The 20177-nt window shown below is 41.0% G+C and overlaps 1 protein-coding gene across 2 annotated transcripts in view; it reads left to right on the top strand.

The window, feature by feature from the left end:
* Nucleotides 1–20177, top strand: part of HBP1 (HMG-box transcription factor 1) — a 40219-nt gene that overhangs the window by 5883 nt on the left and 14159 nt on the right. For both annotated transcript variants that reach the window (XM_066342436.1, XM_066342437.1), the window contains exons 2-6: nt 6549–6732; nt 9475–9703; nt 15095–15233; nt 15598–15709; nt 15802–15914. In XM_066342436.1, the coding sequence (XP_066198533.1) occupies nt 6549–6732; nt 9475–9703; nt 15095–15233; nt 15598–15709; nt 15802–15914 (777 nt within the window). The remainder of the gene's footprint in view (nt 1–6548; nt 6733–9474; nt 9704–15094; nt 15234–15597; nt 15710–15801; nt 15915–20177) is intronic.

Below are 20177 nucleotides of genomic sequence, written 5' to 3'. Positions count from 1 at the left end.
AAGAAATAGTTGAAAGGAGGTATTCATGTAAGTGGTGAATGGTGGACACTGCAGAAAAGGAAGGAGTGTTTTTGTTTATAAAATGGAAGTAATTTAAGCCTCTACATCATAGGTCATTGTAAAAACTTAACAATAAATGTAAAAAGCTTAGAATAGTGCCCAACAAAACAAATCTGAGCCGGTGATCTCTTGCTGAGCCAGCGACCTTGGGGTTTCGAACCTGGGTCCTCAGTGTCCCAAGCCAATGCTCAATCCACTGCAACACCAGCAGTCAGGCCTCAGAACTATACTTTAAGTACGAGCATTCATGTATGTCCTTGTGCCTCCTGACCATCTAGAGTACAATGGATTTATTTTAAAAATGTGTGAGGCAGCATTTAATGGCAAATGTACCTCTTGTCTCCATAAATTGGTTATCAAACAAACATGATTTTAAGTTAATAAAACTGGAACTGGAACTGATTTCATTTTTTGAAAAAAAAAAAAAAAGCTCATTAAAAGGGTTAAACAGCCCTGGCCGGTTGGCTCAGCGGTAGAGCGTCGGCCTAGCGTGCGGAGGACCCGGGTTCGATTCCCGGCCAGGGCACATAGAAGCGCCCATTTGCTTCTCCACCCCTCCGCCGCGCTTTCCTCTCTGTCTCTCTCTTCCCCTCCCGCAGCCAAGGCTCCATTGGAGCAAAGATGGCCCGGGCGCTGGGGATGGCTCTGTGGCCTCTGCCTCAGGCGCTAGAGTGGCTCTGGTCGCAATATGGCGACGCCCAGGATGGGCAGAGCATCGCCCCCTGGGGGGCAGAGCACCGCCCCTGGTGGGTGTGCCGGGTGGATCCCGGTCGGGCGCATGCGGGAGTCTGTCTGACTGTCTCTCCCTGTTTCCAGCTTCAGAAAAATGAAAAAGAAAAAAAAAAAAAAAAAAAAAAAAAAGGGTTAAACAGTCTTTTCACATTTATACAAAGTCATTTTGAAATACTATATGAATATGCAGAAACATCTATAACATATTTAAGGGAATGTATTAAAAACAGGTGTGGTTTTTTTTTTTTTTTTTAAGTTTTAAGGTTTTATTTGTTCATTTTAGAGAGGAGAGAGTTGGGAGGGAAGCAGGAAGCTTCAACTCTCATGTGTGCTTTGACCAGGCAAGCCCAGGGTTTCAAAGGGGGGGGGGGCACCTCAGCGTTCCAGGTTGATGCTTTAGCAGCTACGCTACCACAGGTCAGGCTGTTTTTAGGCTGTCCTTATTTTTTAATTACTTCTGTTTTTGCCTGACCTGTGGTGGCTTAGCAGATAAAGTGTTGACCTGGAACGCTGAGGTCCCTGGTTCGAAACCCTGGGCTCGCCTGGTCAAAGCACATACAGGAAGCAACTACGATTTGCTCCTCCCCTACTTTTTTTCTCCTCTCTAAAATTAATAAATAAAGAAAAACCAGAATCTATTAACATTTTGCTGTGAGGAGGTGGAGGCTCAGAATCACAATTTGGCCAGTTTTTACTTAAATCAATTTGTGTTATTAATCATATTTCTTGTAGCCACTGATTTTGTAGGAATTTGTCAGACCCCAGCAGATTTGCTGTAACCACTTTGTAAGACTGATTAATCAGAACATAATAGATTATACTAAACTGGAAAACTGTTAATTGCTTGTAAATGCCTCAGATATGTTTTAGATAAAACTGTTATTTGCCCAGAGTAATGGCCTAACACTTGACTTTTATTGAGATGTTGGACACCTTACCATAGTTCCAGAGAGGAAATTGCTGAAGCTATCTGGTCTCCTGTTGTGAACTATTCTGTCTCAATAACTGTTCTGTTTAGAATATTAAGTGCCCAGAGTGTATGTATAATATTTGCCCTGTGTCACTAAATAAAACAAGTTTTAAAGGGGTCATTTCCCTTTTTCTTTTCTTTTTTTAAACTCACTTTGTTTCAGTTCACCCTTACATGTACTCTGGGAGGAAAGGTGGGCAGGTGTCATTAATCCTATTTTACACGTGAGGATATTGAGTGAGTAGCTCAGGCCCTTACATCATCTATTTAGTAAGTGATCAAGCTGGAATTAAAACCCATGTTTTCTACATCTAACCCAGTGCCCTTTTCACTACTCCATAGTACAAAATACAGTTGATATTGAGTAAGGCTCTAAAGCAACTCCCAGAATATGGGTCATTTTTAAGCCGAACAGGAAGCAGCACCAAAAAATAGAATATTAGAAAATAAAGTAAGGTAATATGCAGTTTGACTGTATGTGTCAAGAACTTTTGGAAGATAATTAGTTGCCATGCACCTATTTGTAGGAATCTGTTTAGAAATAACAAATATAAGCCAATACCTTTTTTAAAAATATAATTGAGTGAAAAAACTTAGAACAACATTAGCAATAGGAAGAATAAATGAACTTTGGTACATATGATGTATGATTATTTAAAATAGGTATTTGAAAAATGTTAATAACATAGGAAAATGCTTATGAACTTATGTTTAAGGAAAAGATATATGAAGAAAAATATAATCATAGGTATCTGCATGGAAAAGAGATGTCAGATAATAAACCAAAATGTTAACAATATCCAAGTCTGGTTAGTGGGAATGGAAGTAATTATTTTACTTTTTTCTTAAAAAAGACTTAAAATTTTTGCCACAGTGATTATGTATTTTATAATGAGAAAAGTTTCTTTAAGAGATTATAAAAAAAAGCCTTTGTAGGAAAAACTCATCAGTATTGCCATTGTGTTCTTGGTGAGTATGTCATGACTTAGAAAGCTCTGGTCTGGCCTTACCTGTGGTGGCTCAGTGGCTCAAGTGTCGACCTGGAACACTGAGGTTGCTGGTTCAAAAGCCCAGGCTTACCTGGGCAAGGCACATTTGGGAGTTGATGTTTCCTGCTCCTCTCCCCTCTTCTTCCTCCCTTAATCTCTATCTCTGTGTGTGTGTTTTTCCCTCTCTAAAGTGAATTTTTTAAAAAAGAAAAGAAAGGTATAAATATTAAGAATTTAACATCTTTTCACTGCATTTTTTGATTAGCTGGGCTGGGGTACTGTTAGTGACATTTAACAGAAATATATATTTTATTTGAGGGAAAAAAAACTATGTTTTCAGAATTTTTAGTATATTTCATATTAGCCCAGAACTTTTTTCATTTTTCCGAAGCTGGAAACGGGGTAGGCAGTCAGACTCCCACATGCACCCGACCGGGATCCACCCGGCATGCCCACCAGGGGGCGATGCTCTGCCCATCTGGGGCGTCACTCTGTTGCATCCAGAGCCATTCTAGCGCCTGAGGCAGAGGCCTCAGAGCCATCCTCAGCGCCCGTTAGCCCAGAACTTTTTAAAAAAAGAGATCTGAAGTTGAGCCTGAGAAATCAGGAAATCTTGCTCCTGTCACCTGTGCTAAATAACCAATTTATCATGTCCAAAGGCAAGAGTGTAAAAGGTATAACACATGAATTCTCATAACAAAATTTAGTTGGCAGACTTCCCTGAGAAATTATTTAAGTGTGTTAACATCTATTATTTTCTTCCTTGTAATAACTTGGTGGTCTTGTAGATGAAGGGTAGTTCAAGTGTTTATTTAGCTAAATCTCCCATGATTAGTATTCATTTTTCTAGAAATAATAGCCTATTAAGAACAGTTATCTTTTTATTAAGTTAGGCCCCAAATTCTCATTAAGAAGACATAAGAACATTTTTACTTTTATGACTAATGTAATATATGACCATTTAAAGAAACTCAAATGATAGATTTTTTAAGTGTGTTAAACTTGTTTACTTTTGGAAGATGAGAAAACAAAATAAGGAACACAGTAAATAAAGAAATTAAAGTAGAATCTTTTTTTTTTTTTTTTTTTTTTACAGAGGCAGAGATAGACAGGGACAGACAGACAGGAACGGAGAGAGATGAGAAGCATCAATCATTAATTTCTCATTGCACGTTATGACTTCTTAGTTGTTTATTGATTGCTTTCTCATATGTGCCTTGACCATGGGCCTTCAGCAGACCGAGTAACCCCTTGCTGGAGCCAGCGACCTTGGGTCCAAGCCAGTGAGCTTTTTTTTTGGCTCAAACCAGATGAGCCCGCGCTCAAGCTGGCAACCTTGGGATCTCGAACCTGGATCCTTCCGCATCCCAGTCCTATGCTCTTATCTACTGCGCCACCGTCTGGTCAGGCTAAAGTAGAATCTTAAATGAAAAAATAAGTCTTTTATTCTTTTTTAATTTAAGGAACGTTTAATTTTCTTTTTTTTTGTATTTTCTGAAGTTGGAAATGGGGAGGCAGTCAGATAGACTCCCTCATGCGCCGGACCGGGATCCACCCGGCACGCCCACCAGGGGGCGATGCTCTGCCCATCCAGAGCGTCGCTCTGTCGCCACCAGAGCCACTCTAGCGCCTGGGGCAGAGGCCAAGGAGCCATCCCCAGCACCCAGGCCATCTTTTGCTCCAATGGAGCCTTGGCTGCGGGAGGGGAAGAGAGAGACAGAGAGGAAGGAGAGGGGGAGGGGTGGAGAAGCAGATGGGCACCTCTCCTGTGTGCCCTGGCCGGGAATCTAACCCGGGACTTCTGCACGCCAGGCCGATGCTCTACCACTGAGCCAACCGGCCAGGGCCTAATTTTCTTTTAAATTTGAAGTTGAAAAAGGTTTTATTGGTCTCATATTGGGAATCTGAAAGAGATACTTGATTTATAAATTACTCTATTATTCTTGAGAAGAAAGGGCCTTTAAAAATTCAAGATACTGAAAAAAAAAAAGAAAAAAAAATTCAAGATACTGGCCCTGGCCAGTTGGCTCTGGTAGAGCGTCGGCCTGGCGTGCAGAAGTCCCGGGTTCGATTCCCGGCCAGGGCACACAGGAGAAGCGCCCATCTGCTTCTCCACCCCTCCCCCTCTCCTTCCTCTCTCTCTCTCTCTCTCTCTTCCCCTCCCGCAGCCGAGGCTCCATTGGAGCAAAGATGGCCCGGGCGCTGGGGATGGCTCTATGGCCTCTGCCTCAGGCGCTAGAGAGGCTCTGGTTGCAACAGAGCGACACCCCAAATGGGCAGAGCATCGCCCCCTGGTGGGCGTGCCGGGTGGATCCCGGTCGGGCGCATGCGGGAGTCTGTCTGACTGTCTCCCCGTTTCCAGCTTCGGAAAAATACAAAAAAAAAAAATTCAAGATACTAAATCCTTTGGGATTTGGGTATAATTTAGTGCTGACTACATGGATGTAGGCCAGCCAAAATATCAGGGAGTTATCCTGATATAAACAATTTGATAGGGATACAGGCCCTGGCCAGTAGCTCAGTTGGTTAGAACATAGTCCAGACCTGCTGAGGTTGTGAGTTCAATCCCTGGTCAGGACACATGCAAGAATCAACCAAAGGGTACATGAATAAGTGGAACAACAAATCAGTGTTTCTCTCTTTCCCACTTCCCCCCTCCCCCTCTCCCCTTCTGTCTTCCTCTCTTTTCTCTCTTTCTCTCCTCCCTCCTCTCTCCATTTTCCTCTCTCCCATTCTCCCTCCTCTTTCCCTCCTTCCCTTTCTCTCCCCCCCAATCTAAGTCAGTAAATGAAAAAAAAAAAGTTCACCCTGGCTTGATAGCACTGTTGGTTATAGTGGTTCAAGTGTCCTGTAGATGCGGAGATTGCCAGTTCGATTGCCAGTCAGGGCACGCACTGGAACAGAGCAATGTTTCTGTCTGTCTGTCCCTTCTTTCTAAAATCAACAAATAAAATTTATTTTTAAAAAAATTAAAGGATTTCTCTGTCAAGAGTGTCAAATGTGCATAAAAGTTGCCGTTTTAGGCCCTGTCCAGTTGGCTCAGCGGTAGAGCGTCAGCCTGGCGTGCAGGAGTCCCGGGTTCGATTCCCGGCCAGGGCACACAGGAGAAGCGCCCATCTGCTTCTCCACCCCTCCCCCTCTCCTTCCTCTATGTCTCTCTCTTCCCCTCCTGCAGCCGAGGCTCCATTGGAGAAAAGATGGCCCGGGCGCTGGGGATGGCTCTGTGGCCTCTGCCTCAGGCGCTAGAATGGCTCTGGATGCAGCAGAGCTACGCCCCAGATGGGCAGAGCATCACCCCCTGGTGGGCGTGCCGGGTGGATCCCGGTCGGGCGCATGCAGGAGTCTGACTGCCTCCCCGTTTCCAGCTTTGGAAAAATGGAAAAAAACAAAACAGAAACTAAAGCACTGGGCAGTTGAGTAAATGACTTGTTCAAAGTAAAAAAAAAAAAAAAGTTGCCGTTTTGATTCCTGGTCAGAGCACATATAGGAACAGCTCATTGTTCCTGACTCTGTCTCTTTTTCTCTCTCTGTCCCCTTCCTGTCTCTCGCTAAAATCAATAAATCTGGTGTGAGTGAATCAACATTAAACCTAACTGTCGTCAGATCCTCAAAAGATCAAAAATAAGAAAAAAAAAATTAAAGGATTTGATGGGTCTGCAAATAGCAATATATAGATTAAAGATTCAACATTTTGATGTCTCTGATTAATTCTATACTTATATAATCTCCAGATTACATGATTTGACATTTTTTTCTTATATTTTGTATTTCCTTATATTTTCCTTTTTATTTTAAAGTCAGAGCACCATAACATGGTGTGGGAAGTGAAGACAAATCAGATGCCTAATGCAGTACAGAAACTCCTGCTGGTAATGGACAAGAGAGCTGCAGGAATGAATGACTCGCTGGAGTTGCTGCAGTGTAATGAAAATCTGCCATCCTCACCTGGCTACAACTCCTGTGATGAGCACATGGAGCTTGGTAAATAACATTAAAGATTTTAGGGATCTCACTGAAATTCAGATTAATTTTCATGTTTAGCCTACCTCGAACTGCTAAAAAGTATGTGAAGTGTTGTACATTAGTTTTCAATGTTCTCTTGTTATTGCTTCTAAAATATTAATTAAAACCAACATAAATTTGAGCTATTTATGATTATCAGAGAGACTCATTTACAAATTACTATATTAACCTGCCTTACATTGTGGGTAAAAATGGGGCTATTCAACACCTTAGGAAACCCCTACTGTGTAGCTTTTCAACAGGTGTTACTTTTGAAACATCCCAGTGAGCTCAAGAAGTTATGCTTGGCCATTCTTCATGGCTGGCTTGTTAGTATGATGGGGAAATTACAGTGTTGAGATTTGGACATATGTGGTTATCACTATTGCTGAGCTGTTTCAAAGGTATTTGACTGGTTGAGGTATGGTTTTTAATAAAGTATTGCTTTGAGATGTTGAGAAGTAAAAAGCTAATGAGTAACCTTGTCTTGTTGCCCAGCTTTTTAGCTTGGCTTTGTCCCCGTTTAATAGGTAGTTTTCCTTAATGTTCACAAAACCCTGAGAAGATGTGATCATCCTCATTTTACAAAAGATGAAATAGAGGAGATTATATGCCCGAGTGCTGTGTGTGGGAATCTGGAGATCCTGACAGTCTTTGTACATAACCTGTTTGAATGCCAAGAGTTTGCTGGGCCCTAATATTCATTGAGTAGTGGTTATTGTTGCGAAAAGACACCATTTTAATCAGATAAGTGATTCTCCACTGTCACATTTTAGGTTTCAGGACCTGACACTTGGGACTTGGCAGGGTTAAAAAATTTGTACCATCCAGAATGACTTCAGTTTAAAAGCAGTTACCATAATTTCCTGAACATGAGATACAGAAATGAACTTTTTATAATAAAAAAGAAGTGATAGTCAAAAAAGGATGTTGGCAGTGAGGGAAGGGAAGTGGCTACACGAGCATGAGAATTCTGGGGTGGAGTTATCTCAAATTGGTGTGATATTTTGACTCTCCGTGAAGGGGGGGGGGATGCCTTTTACTCAGTTTTGTGAATGGATATTCTGAATGAGTACTTCTGAGACATTGCAGTTTTAGTAGGCTATTCTGGGATATATGCCTGAATAGGAATTATGTGTAAGTACATTTATAGTGATAGTTTAGGACAACTCCTAAGACTAGGAAGAGTTTCTTGACATATTTTGAAGGGAACCAATGGATCTATAGAATGTGTAGGTGTTTCATAGAGGTTTTTTTAAGGCCTGCAAGATACTTTTTTTCCTTTATGTGTGTATTTTTTCCCCCAGTATTATAGCATTTCTTACAGCAGGGGTCAGGAACCTTTTTGGCTGAGAGAGCCATGAACACCACATATTTTAAAATGTAATTCCATGAGAGCCATACAATGACCCGTGTACATTACGCATTATCCAATAAAAATTTGATGTTGTCCCGGAGGACAGCTGTGATTGGCTCCAGCCACCCACAACCATGAACATGAGCAGTAGGAAATGAATGGATTGTAATACATGAGAATGTTTTATATTTTTAACGATACTGTTTTTTTTTTTATTAAAGATGGTCTGCCAGCCAGATGCAGTCATCAAAAGAGCCACATCTGGCTCGCAAGCCATAGGCTTCTGACCCCTGCCTTATAAGAGTAGTATTTGGGGCCCTGGCCGGTTGGCTCAGTGGTAGAGCGTCGGCCTGGCGTGCAGAAGTCCCGGGTTTGATTCCCGGCCAGGGCACACAGGAGAAGTGCCCATCTGCTTCTCCACCCCTCCCCCTCTCCTTCCTCTCTGTCTCTTTCTTCCCCTCCTGTAGCAAGGCTCCATTGGAGCAAAGATGGCCCGGGCGCTGGAGATGGCTCCTTGGCCTCTGCCCCAGGCGCTAGAGTGGCTCTGGTCGCAACAGAGCAACACCCCAGAGGGGCAGAGCATTGCCCCCTGGTGGGCAGAGCATTGCCCCCTGGTGGGCGTGCCGGGTGGATCCCGGTCGGGCGCATGCGGGAGTCTGTCTGATTGTCTCTCCCCGTTTCCAGCTTCAGAAAAGTACAAAAAAAAAAAAAAATAAGAGTAGTATTTGGGTAGTGTGTATTTCTAGTCTTCTCTCTTGGGGAGTAAAGTCTGTCATAAAGTACCTTTTGGGAACACAATAACATGTACAGGAAAAAATAACCAGTAAATATTTCTAAGTTCAGAATTTCTCAGTAAAAATAATTTGGCTTATAGTACCTAAAAATTTATAAAAATTTATGTATATGATTTTTAAATTTTTTTTTTATTACTGCAGTAATTTTATATAACAGATTAATAAAAGTACTATATATGAATGATAAATATATACATGCACACATAAAATGCCTTTTCACTCAATGTGTTTATATACAAATGTCTCAATAGCATGTGGATTACTCCTCGGTGAAGTGTAAAAAACTAAAAGGAAAAACCAGGAAGCACAGCCTTGTTTTTCCAATCTATGAACAGTTGTGGTAACTGCCTGGTTTAGGTAGTGAAGTTGTTCGTACATTTACATTGGTTGGATTCACTTGTTGTACTGGGTGTTATTTTTTAAAATTGAAATTTGTCTCATTATTTTGAATTTATACTTTTCCTCTCATAAAACTAATTTGCTAAATTTGAAGATGTCTCTTCCAACTGTAATTATAGTATTACCCTATATTAGTAATTTCCTTTTCATAATTTTGATATGTATTTGCAGATGATCTTCCTGAACTTCAAGCTGTTCAAAGTGATCCTACCCAATCTGCCATATACCAGCTAAGTTCAGATGTTTCACATCAAGAATATCCAAGACCATCTTGGAACCAAAATACCTCAGATATATCAGAAAATACGTACCGTGAAAATGAGGTAGATTGGCTAACAGAACTAGCAAATATCGCCACCAGTCCACAGAGTCCACTTATGCAGTGCTCATTTTACAACAGGTAACAACACTGTCTTTTTATTGAACACTTCTGTCATTAGAAATAGCTGTTATTGCCTGACCTGTGTTGGCACAGTGGATAAAGCATCAACCTGGAAATGCTGGGGTCGCTGGTTCGAAACCCTGGGCTTGCCTGGTCAGGGCACATATGGGAGTTGATGCTTCCAGCTCCTCCCCACCTTCTCTGTCTCTTTCTCTCCCTTTCTCTCTCCTCTCTAAAATGAATTAAAAAAAAAACAAACTTATTTTTTTTCTAGTTTTAAAAGTAATGCTGTTAACCATTAGGATTTAAGTAAAATCATTAGCATTAAGCTTCTTATCTTATAATGTTCAAAGAGCTATTTCGCTTACTAACATTTCAACTCTTGAGAATTAGATAAAACTGATATGAAAACAGTAAATGAAGAATATTCATAGATGTTTTAAAGTCACTAGAAAGTAAATCAGACCAAGAAATACTTTTATTATACTATATTTCTATTTATTGCAATCAAAATTGTATTTGTATAAAGAATTTTTTTTTTTTTTTTTTTTTACAGAGACAGAGAGAGAGTCAGAGAGAGGGATAGATAGGGACAGACAGACAGGAACGGAGCGAGATGAGAAGCATCAATCATCAGTTTTTCGTTGCGACACTGTAGTTGTTCATTGATTGCTTTCTCATATGTGTCTTGACCATGGGCCTTCAGCAGACTGAGTAACCCCTTGCTCGAGCCAGCGACCTTGGGTCCAAGCTGGTGATATTTGCTCAAAACCAGATGAGCCCGCGCTCAAGCTGGCGACCTCGGGGTCTCGAACCTGGGTCCTCTGCATCTCAGTCCAGTGCTCTATCCACCGCACCACCGCCTGGTCAGACAAAACCTGGTTTTCTTACAACCCATTAAATCAGTGGTCCCCAACCTTTTTTGGGCCATGGACCGGTTTAATATCAGAAAATATTTTCACGGACCGGCCTTTAGGGTGGGACACATAAATGTATCATGTGACCAAGACAAGCGTCAAGAGTGAGTCTTATGCCCTGGCCGGTTGGCTCAGCGGTAGAGTGTCGGCCTGGCGTGCGGGGGACCCGGGTTCGATTCCCGGCCAGGGCACATAGGAGAAGCGCCCATTTGCTTCTCCACCCCCCCCTCCTTCCTCTCTGTCTCTCTCTTCCCCTCCCGCAGCCAAGGCTCCATTGGAGCAAAGATGGCCCGGGCGCTGGGGATGGCTCCTTGGCCTCTGCCCCAGGTACTAGAGTGGCTTTGGTCGCAGCAGAGCAACGCCCCAGAGGGACAGAGCATCGCCCCCTGGTGGGCAGAGCATCGCCCCTGGTGGGCGTGCCGGGTAGATCCCCGGTCGGGCGCATGCGGGAGTCTTTATGACATCTCTCCCCGTTTCCAGCTTCAGGAAAAAAAAAAAAAAAGAGTGAGTCTTAGACGGATGTAACAGAGGGAATCTGGTCATTTTTTAAAAATAAAACATCGTTCAGACTTAAATATAAATATAATGGAAATAATGTAAGTTATTTATTCTTTCTCTCTGGACCGGTACCAAATGGCCCACAGACTGGTACCAGTCCGGGAATTGGGGACCACTGCATTAAATTATGCTGCTTTTCTTCTGTTCATCAGGATATTGGTCTGGATTAAAGCAAAATCATTTTAGTTAACGTTCAGTTTAATTCCATGAAAATTCTCCAGGAAAGAAAACTTACCTTTTGAAGTATTATGTCCTTTTTTTAAAAAAATTATTTATTCATTTTTTTAGAGAGGAGAGGGAGAGAGAGGAGAGACAGAGAAAGAGAAGGGGGGAGGAGCTGGAAGCATCAACCCCCATATGTGCCTTGACCAGGCAAGCCCAGGGTTTCCAACTGGCGACCTCAGCATTTCCAGGTCAACACTTTATCCACTGCACCACCACAGGTCAGGCTGAAATATTACATCCTTTATAGTCCCAGTTTTTGTTATTATCTTAATAATAAAAAAGCTAAAAATTCTTTTACATTAAAAAAAAAATTCAAAACCCTGATTTTGCTATTGGACTATTTTTTTCTCCTCATTTCTAGTTTAGAGATAATACTTTTCATTTTTGCCACAAATTCATGAAGATTATAATAGTTCTTGAAAGTTGAATAAACCTTTCAGAAGAAAATCAATATAAATAAAAACATAAGTAAAGGAGTATTTCCCTAAAGATCTAAATTTATTTTCTGCAGCATTTTCTGTGCTTCCCTTCTTCCTAGGGAACAAGACCAAGAGTCATGCTCTGCTGTCTTACCTGCCATCTAACACTGTCAGTGGCTTTCACACAACTTCTTATAGAATGTTTCATTATGTTTGTTACTCAGCTTTGAATGTCTGAAGTTGTAACTGTACAGTGCAAAGGGGTTGAGGCCAGGTAAACTTTGTATTATCCCTGCGTATAGAGGGATGAAGAGACTAATGGTATTAGTGTTTTCCATATGTTCAGCATGTTATTTTTACAGATAATCCAGGCTATTACAGATTTTAGAACATAGTGTTATTGCCTGATCAGGCAGTGGCGCAGTGGATAGAGCGTCGGACTGGGATGCGGAAGGACCCAGGTTCGAGACCTCAAGGTCGCCAGCTTGAGCGCAGGCTCATCTGGTTTGAGCAAAAGCCCACCAGCTTGAACCCAAGGTCACTGGCTCCAGCAAGGGGTTACTTGGTCTGAAGACCCGCAGTCAAGGCACATATGAGAAAGCGATCAATGAACAACTAAGGTGTTGCAACGTGCAACGAAAAACTAATGATTGATGCTTCTCATCTCTCTCCGTCCCTGTCTATCCCTCTCTCTGAAAAAAAAAAAAAAAAAAAAAGAACATAGTGTTATTATCTCTTTTAAATGGTTAAACAGAGAATTGATAAAACTCATACATAATCTTTTGTTAGTTATGAAGGCAGGAATGAACTTTAGGGATTTTTAGCAGTTTGGCCATTCTCTAATACTTCATAAAGATTTTTTTTTTTAATTTATTGATTTTAGAGAGAGGAAAGAGGAGGAGATAGGGAGTGAAACATTGATTTTTTGTTGTTATTGTTCCATTTATTTACACATTCACTGGTGATTCTTATATGTGCCCTGACTTGGGATCGAACCCATAACCTTGGTGTATAGGGACAATGCTCTAACCTACTTAGCTATCCTGCCAGGACCTTGGAGTTCTTTTTTTCAGTCAGAGAGACAGAGACAGACAGGAAGGGAGAGAGATGAGAAGCATCAGTTCTTTCTTGGCAGCATCTTAGTTGTTCATTGATTGCTTTCTCATTTATGACTTGAGTGTGGGGCTCCAGTTGAGCCAGTGACCCCTTGCTCAATCCAGAGATCTTGGGCTCAACCCAGTGACCTTGGGCTTCAAGCCGGAGACCTTGGGGTTTCAAACCTGGGTCCTTTGTGTCCCAGGACAATTTTCTACCCACAGCACCACCTCCTGGCCAGGCAAGTTTTAAATGTATAAAGGAAGAAATTAGTAAAAGACAAAACATTTAATATTTGTATTTTAAAATCCAAAAATGATTGGAGAACATGCTAAAATGAAATTGGTGGGGGTTTTATTTAAGAAGTAATATGAACATGAAAGCAAAGAATGATTTCATAGATCCTTATAAAATAATTTATAATGAAAAATGATTAATGAGGATAAAATTAAAATTGAGAGGCTAATAAAATTTCTCAGGGAATAGGGAAGAATTGGAAAGTAAGATTTTTCTTTCCCTGTTTAAAAACGAGGCTAGTACAGATATGCATCAACTTTTTTCTGTTAAGGACCAAATCCCTATTTGGTATTGCAGAGAATTGTCCTGATTTGGGAGCTTCAGACAGATCTACCCCCAGACTCCCTCGCTGCTTTCCGAACTGCCCTGTCAGTCACAGCACTGGTCATCCATTAGGACCTGCTTCTTACTGTTACTTCCTCCCTCCGAGCATTAGCTGATCTGTTTACGGGCAGAGGGTCTTAGTATGTTCTTGGGAGTGCAGGTACTCTAGAGAGAGCACTGCCTGCTAAAGAGACTGAGGAGAAAACTGGGGAAGAGGTTACTTTTCTTTCGTTTTTTTTTTTTTTAAGATTTTAATTATTCATTTTAGAGAGGAGGGGGGAGGGGGATGAGCAGGAAGCATCAACTCCCATATGTACTTTGACCAGGTAAACCCAGGGTTTTGAACTGGCAACCTCAGCATTCCAGGTCAACACTTTATCCACTGCATCACCACAGGTCAGGCAAGGGGTTACTTTTTAAAAGGTGATCCTGGGGGAAAATTATTAGATCTTATGTGTAGATGCTTTTCAACAAGTTTGTATTAGAAACAAGAAATGGTGTCCAGTTACAAGAAGTTGCAAATAATCTGCTTTCTGCTATAAAAAGTTTAAGCATTTTGGCTTAAAGTAGTTTATTGTTGCCCAGGGATAGGTGGTTGGTAGATAAAGAGTTCAGTGTTGGTTGCATTAAGTATAGATTCACTCATTTACATTAATTAATTTATTTTTAGTGAAAGCGGGGGAGGCAGAGACAGACTCCCACATGCTCTCCAACTGGGGTCCACCTGGCATGCCCACCAGGGGGCAATGCTCTGCCCATCTGGGGCCCTTGCTCTGTTGCAACTGGAGCCATTTTTTAGCACCTGAGGCGGAAGCCATGGAGCCATCCTCAGTGCCCAGGGCCAGCTCGTCCTAACTGAGGCATGGCTGTAGGCGGGGAGGAGAAGAGAGAGAGAGGGATAGAGAAGCAGATGGGTGCTTCTCTGTGTGCCTGATTGGCAGTTGAACCCAGGACGTTCATATGCCGGGCTGACGCTCTCCACTGAGTCAACCAGCCAAGGGTGATTCACTCATGTTAGGACTTAAGACAACATCAAACAAGGAGAAGAAATGGTTATGGAGCCCTGCACAGGGGTTATTCATGAATGAAAATGCTAACATTTAAAATAAATGTTAATATAAAAGCAAATGAATAAAGGAAATAGTAATTTGGAACTTGAAATACACTGTCAAATATGAAAAAAACCTTTAAAATATGTGAGTAGGGCTTGGATAAGAAGTTGAATAAGGAACAACATATAAATGAAATCTTGATGTTTTTACTAGTGTTTTCCACGGGTGTCTTTTTTTATTATTTATTTATTTATTTATTTTGATTGATTTCGATGAGAAAAGAAGGGGGAAAGAGAAAGTTGGGAACATCAAGCTGTTCCTTCATATGCTCTAACTGGGGATCAAACCAGCAGCCTCTGCCTTGGGGACTATGCTCCAACCAACCAAGTCATCCAGCCCCAGGGCCCATAGGTGTCTTATATGTAATAACATTGGCATTTGAATACAAATTTTTTTTCATCAAAAGCAAAGATCTGCTTTAAGGACTTATGCTTTATGGTTAAAACTGCTTCTTTATTTTAGATCATCTCCTGTACACATCATAGCTACTAGTAAAAGTTTACATTCCTATGCACGCCCTCCACCAGTGTCCTCTTCTTCTAAGAGTGAGCCAGCCTTCCCTCACCACTGGAAGGAGGAAACACCAGTCAGACATGAAAGGGTGAGTTTATTCATGAGATTAAACTTTTACAAAGTTTGCACAGTAGTTGTAATATATTAACTTTCGCTCTCTAAAAAGTCTTTTGAAGCACATACAGATAGATAACAGTATGTCATTGTTCTGCTAGTGATCTGAATTCAGTTTTATGTACAGCTCTATTATTAACTGTTAGAAAAGTTTTTTACAAATGGGACTATATATTTAATAAAACCTTTTATAAACTTTGGTATTCAAAGGTGTATTTTCTCCTAAGTTTAAAATAGTTAAGTTATCCCCTAATAGGAGAGCCGAAAGCCTGAGATAGAGACAGATAATAACAAGGTATGTCTTAAAGGAATAAAGTGTATAATGTTATTTTTCACAGGCAAATAGTGAGTCCGAGTCTGGCATTTTCTGCATGTCCTCCCTCTCAGATGATGATGATTTGGGGTGGTGCAATTCTTGGCCGTCGACTGCTTGGCACTGTTTTTTGAAAGGTAAAAAAAAACAACACAAAGTTGATTTTGTGTATAGCTTACTTGTGTAGCACTGTCACAGACCTAATACTTGTTTTTTACTTAAACTTCAGGTACACGGCTCTGCTTTCATAAGGGAAGCAATAAGGAATGGCAGGACGTTGAAGATTTTGCTAGAGCTGAAGGCTGTGAGAATGAGGAGGATCTCCAAATGGGCACTCACAAGGTTGATTTGAAATTTTTTAAACATTTTTTTCAAAATGTAACAAAAATTTTTGTTATTCACCTGACCAAGCGGTTGCACAGTGGATAGAGTGTCACACTGGGATGCAGAGGACCCAGGTTCAAAACCCCTAGGTCACCGGCTTGAGTGCGGGCTCACCAGCTTGAGTCCAAGATCACTGGATTGAGCAATGAGTCACTTGCTCTGCTCTAACCCACCCCCCATCAAGGTACATAAGAAAAAATCAGTGAACAGCTAAGGTGCTGCAGACAAAGAATTGATACGCCTCAATCTCTCTAGTCTGTCCCTATCGGTCCCTTTCTCTCTATCTCAAAAAGAGAAGAGTTTTTGTTATTCTACAACAGTGCTCTCTGTTTACTTCCATATGTAAGTGATATCTTACATTTTAGGTCGTGGTGGTTTGATTTATTGCTGATTAGCCTAATGGAGGGAGAGGCTTCAGGTTTACCTTTGTAGTCATGCTTTCTTAGATGAGGCAGACTTAACTGGTATTAAAAATAAAAGAGGAAGTAAATGAAGCAAAGCTTTATCTTTGGTAATCTACAAAGTGGTTAATTCCCCTAAAGAGAATTGGGAGTCATTTATATTAAGTTACTTTTTGTAAGGTCGGTGGATAATGGGGGATGGTCACGTGGGGAACCCAGACCCGTGAACTTTGGCTAGGACCGCCCACAACCAAGCGCGCCAAAAGAGGCGTCACAGGAACTGTTTGGGAAAAAGTGACCATCTGCCAGCGAGATTTCACCACGTCATACTAGCTCGACTTCCCTAGAGGGGGACCCCTTTAAATATCTCCAATGCGGTTTAATCCTTGCGACTTCCCTGGCCTCCATCTCCTCCATCTTTCTTTCTTTGGGGCCAGGGAACCTTGCCGGGCGGGATGCCCTGTACTCAATAAAGCCTTTTGTTATTCCACACTTGGTGGTTCTGGCCCCTTCCTTCCTTCTCGGCGGGGAAAAATACCTTACACTTTTTATTTATTTTAAAAATTTATTTGTTGATTTTAGAGTCAGAAATATCGATCTGTTTCTGTATGTGCCTGACTCGGGGATCAGACCTCTGCAACTTTTCAGGATGACACTAACCAACTGAGCTATCTTGCTAGGGCTTAAATTACTTTTTAAATGACTCCATAAAAAGACTGGCATTTTCGTTTTTTCAAGTTTTCAATTATATTTTAAATTTTACTGAATTATAGTGTACACACCATAGCATTCACCGTTTACGATGTACAATTCATTGCTTTTTAGTATGTTACAAGAATGTGCAACCATCACGGGTATCTAATTCCAGAATATTTTCATCATGTTAAAAAGAAACTCCTTAAGTGATCATTTCCTATTCCTTCCCTCTCCTTAGACCCTGGCAATCACAAATGTGTTTTCAGTACCTATGGATTTGCTTATACTGGACATTTCATGTGAAGGAAATCATATGTGACCTTTTGTGAAAGTTAGCTTCTTTCACTTAGTGTAATGTTTTCAAGGTTCATCTGTGTAATTATGTATGTAAGAACTGTGTTCTTTTTATGACTAAATAATATTATATATGGATATACTGCATTGATTTATTCATTCGTCAGCTAAAAGACATTTGGCTTGTTTCCACTCTTTGGCTGTTAGGAATAATGCTATGAACCTTCTTGTACGAGCTTTTGCGTGACGTGTTTTCATTTCTCTTGTTATATACCCTCTTTCCCCAGGTATAAGATGTACTTTTTTCCCGAAAAAATTTGGGGTATAAAAACTGGGCACGTCTTATACAGTGGTTGTAGGGTTTTTTTACTTGCATTTCCCACTTTTTCACACTTGTTTTTGTGCTCATTGTGGAAAACAGTGATTTGTCATCAGACATAGATTGAAGACAAGCTAATGGATGGGAGTTTTGACAGTGAAGAGGAGTTGTATGAATTTCATGATGAATAAAACTTGAGTTTAGTAACTTCATGTAATACATGAAGTTTCCCCAGATACATTTTTTTCCCAAATTTTGGGCCCCAAAATTAAGGTGCATATTATAAATGGGATCGTCTTATACAGTGTGTCCCGTAAAGTCATGGTGCACTTTTGACCGGTCACAGGAAAGCAACAAAAGACGATAAAAATGTGAAATCTGCACCAAATAAAAGGAAAACTCTCCCAGTTTCATACCTATTCAGTGCAGTTCGATGTGGGCTCAAGCACAGATTTTTTTAGGGCTCCTTAGGTAGCTATCCCGTATAGCCTCTACAGACGTGTCACTGACTGATGGCCTACCAGAATGGGGTTTCTCCACCAAACTGCCGGTTTCCTTTAACTGCTTATCCCACCGAGTAATGTTATTCCTATGTGGTGGCACTTCGTTATAAACGCGCCGATATTCACGTTGCACTTTGGTCACAGATTCGAATTTAGCAAGCCACAGAACACATTGAACTTTCCTCTGTATCGTCCACATCTCGACTGGCATGGCCATGGGCTGCTTTGCTGTATACATGGTGTTACGTCATCATCTGCACATGCGCACATGCTGCCACATCATCCTACAGAAACTGGGAGGGTTTTCCTTTTATTTGGTGCAGATTTCACATTTCTGTCGTCTTTTGTTGCTTTCCTGTGACCGGTCAAAAGTGCATCATGACTTTACGGACACACTGTACATGGGGAAATATACGGTACTTAGGGATTACTGGGTCATATGGTAACTCCAAGTTTAACATTTTGAAGAACTTCCATTAAAGTTATCTACAGTGAATGCTCCATTTTACATCCATATTAGTAATGTATGGAAGTTCTGATATCTACATCTTCATCTGCACTTACCTTCCATTTCACTCAAAAGCCATCTTAGCCTGACCTGTGGTGGCGCAGTGGATAAAGTGTCAACCTGGAAACGCTGATGTCGCCGGTTCAAAACCTGGGGCTTTGCCTGGTCACGGCACATATGGGAGTTGATGCTTTCTGCTCCTCCCCCCTCTTCTCTCTCTCTCTTTCTCTCTCTCTCTCTCTCCCCCCTCTATATAATGAATAAATAAAATCTTTATTTAAAAAAAGCCATCTTAGTGTGTATGAACTGGTATCTCCTTGTGTGATTAGCATTTCCCAATGACTAATGATGGTGAGCATATTTTCATGTGCTTGTTGGTTATTTGTATATTATCTTCCTAGAAATGTCCATTCAAATAATTTTCCCATTTTCAAATTGGGTTGTATTTTTATTGTTCCTTTGTGAGCGTCCTTCAGATATTCTGGAAAGTATACCTTATCAGATGAGATCTGCAAATATTTTCTCCCATTCATTGGGTTGTTTTTTACTTTCTTGCTATTGTACTTCGAATGCATAAAAGAATTTTATTTTGATGAAGTGCAATTTGTTTCTTTGGTTGCTTGTGCTTTAGGTGTTGTGTATAATAAACCATTGCTTAATTCAAGGTTATGAAGATATACTGTGTTTTCTCCTAAGATATTTTTTTCTTCTAAAAAAAATTTTTTTTTACAGAGACAGAGAGTCAGAGAGAGGGATAGACAGGGACAGACAGGAATGGAGACAGATGAGAAGCATCAATCATCAGTTTTTTGTTGTTGCACCATAGCTGTTCATTGATTGCTTTCTCATATGTGCCTTGACGGGGGAGCTCAGCAGAGTGAGTGACCCCTTGCTCAAGCCAGTGACTCCACACTCAAGCTGGTGAGCCTGTTTTCAAGCTGGAAGAGCCTATGCTCAAGCTGGTGACTTCGGGGTTTTGAACCTGGGTCCTCTGTGTCCCAGTCCTTGCTCAAGCCAGTGACTCCACACTCAAGTTGATGAGCCTGTGCTCAAGCCAGATGAGCTCATGCTCAAGCTGGCGACCTTGGGGTTTCAAACCCGGGTCCTCTGTGTCCCAGACTGACACTCTATCCACTGTGCCGCTTGCTGGTCAGGTCCTTAAAGATTTTTACAGTCCTTCCCTTCTTTACTTTGTTCATGCACTAGTGTAATAATAATTGGATATTATACCTAGGTGTTGGCATGTCTGTCTCTTGTTTATCAGTAAGTTTAAGGGTAAGGATAAAGTGTTGTTAATGCTTGTATTATATTTTCAAAGCCTAGTACCTGGCATGTACTAATGCTCAATAAAGATTTGTTGAATTTAAATTTAGCCTGGTTCTGCCACCTTGTACTTGTCAATTCAAGACTAATGAGCTTCTCTCATTGGTATCTTGAAATAGATTGAATATTAGAGGTAACTTTTATTCTGTAGTCTTTATTGTTACCTTAAACAATCAT

This window comes from Saccopteryx leptura, chromosome 6, assembly GCF_036850995.1.
Source record: "Saccopteryx leptura isolate mSacLep1 chromosome 6, mSacLep1_pri_phased_curated, whole genome shotgun sequence".
Lineage (NCBI taxonomy): Eukaryota > Metazoa > Chordata > Mammalia > Chiroptera > Emballonuridae > Saccopteryx > Saccopteryx leptura.
This window is presented reverse-complemented; position numbering and strand designations above follow the sequence as displayed.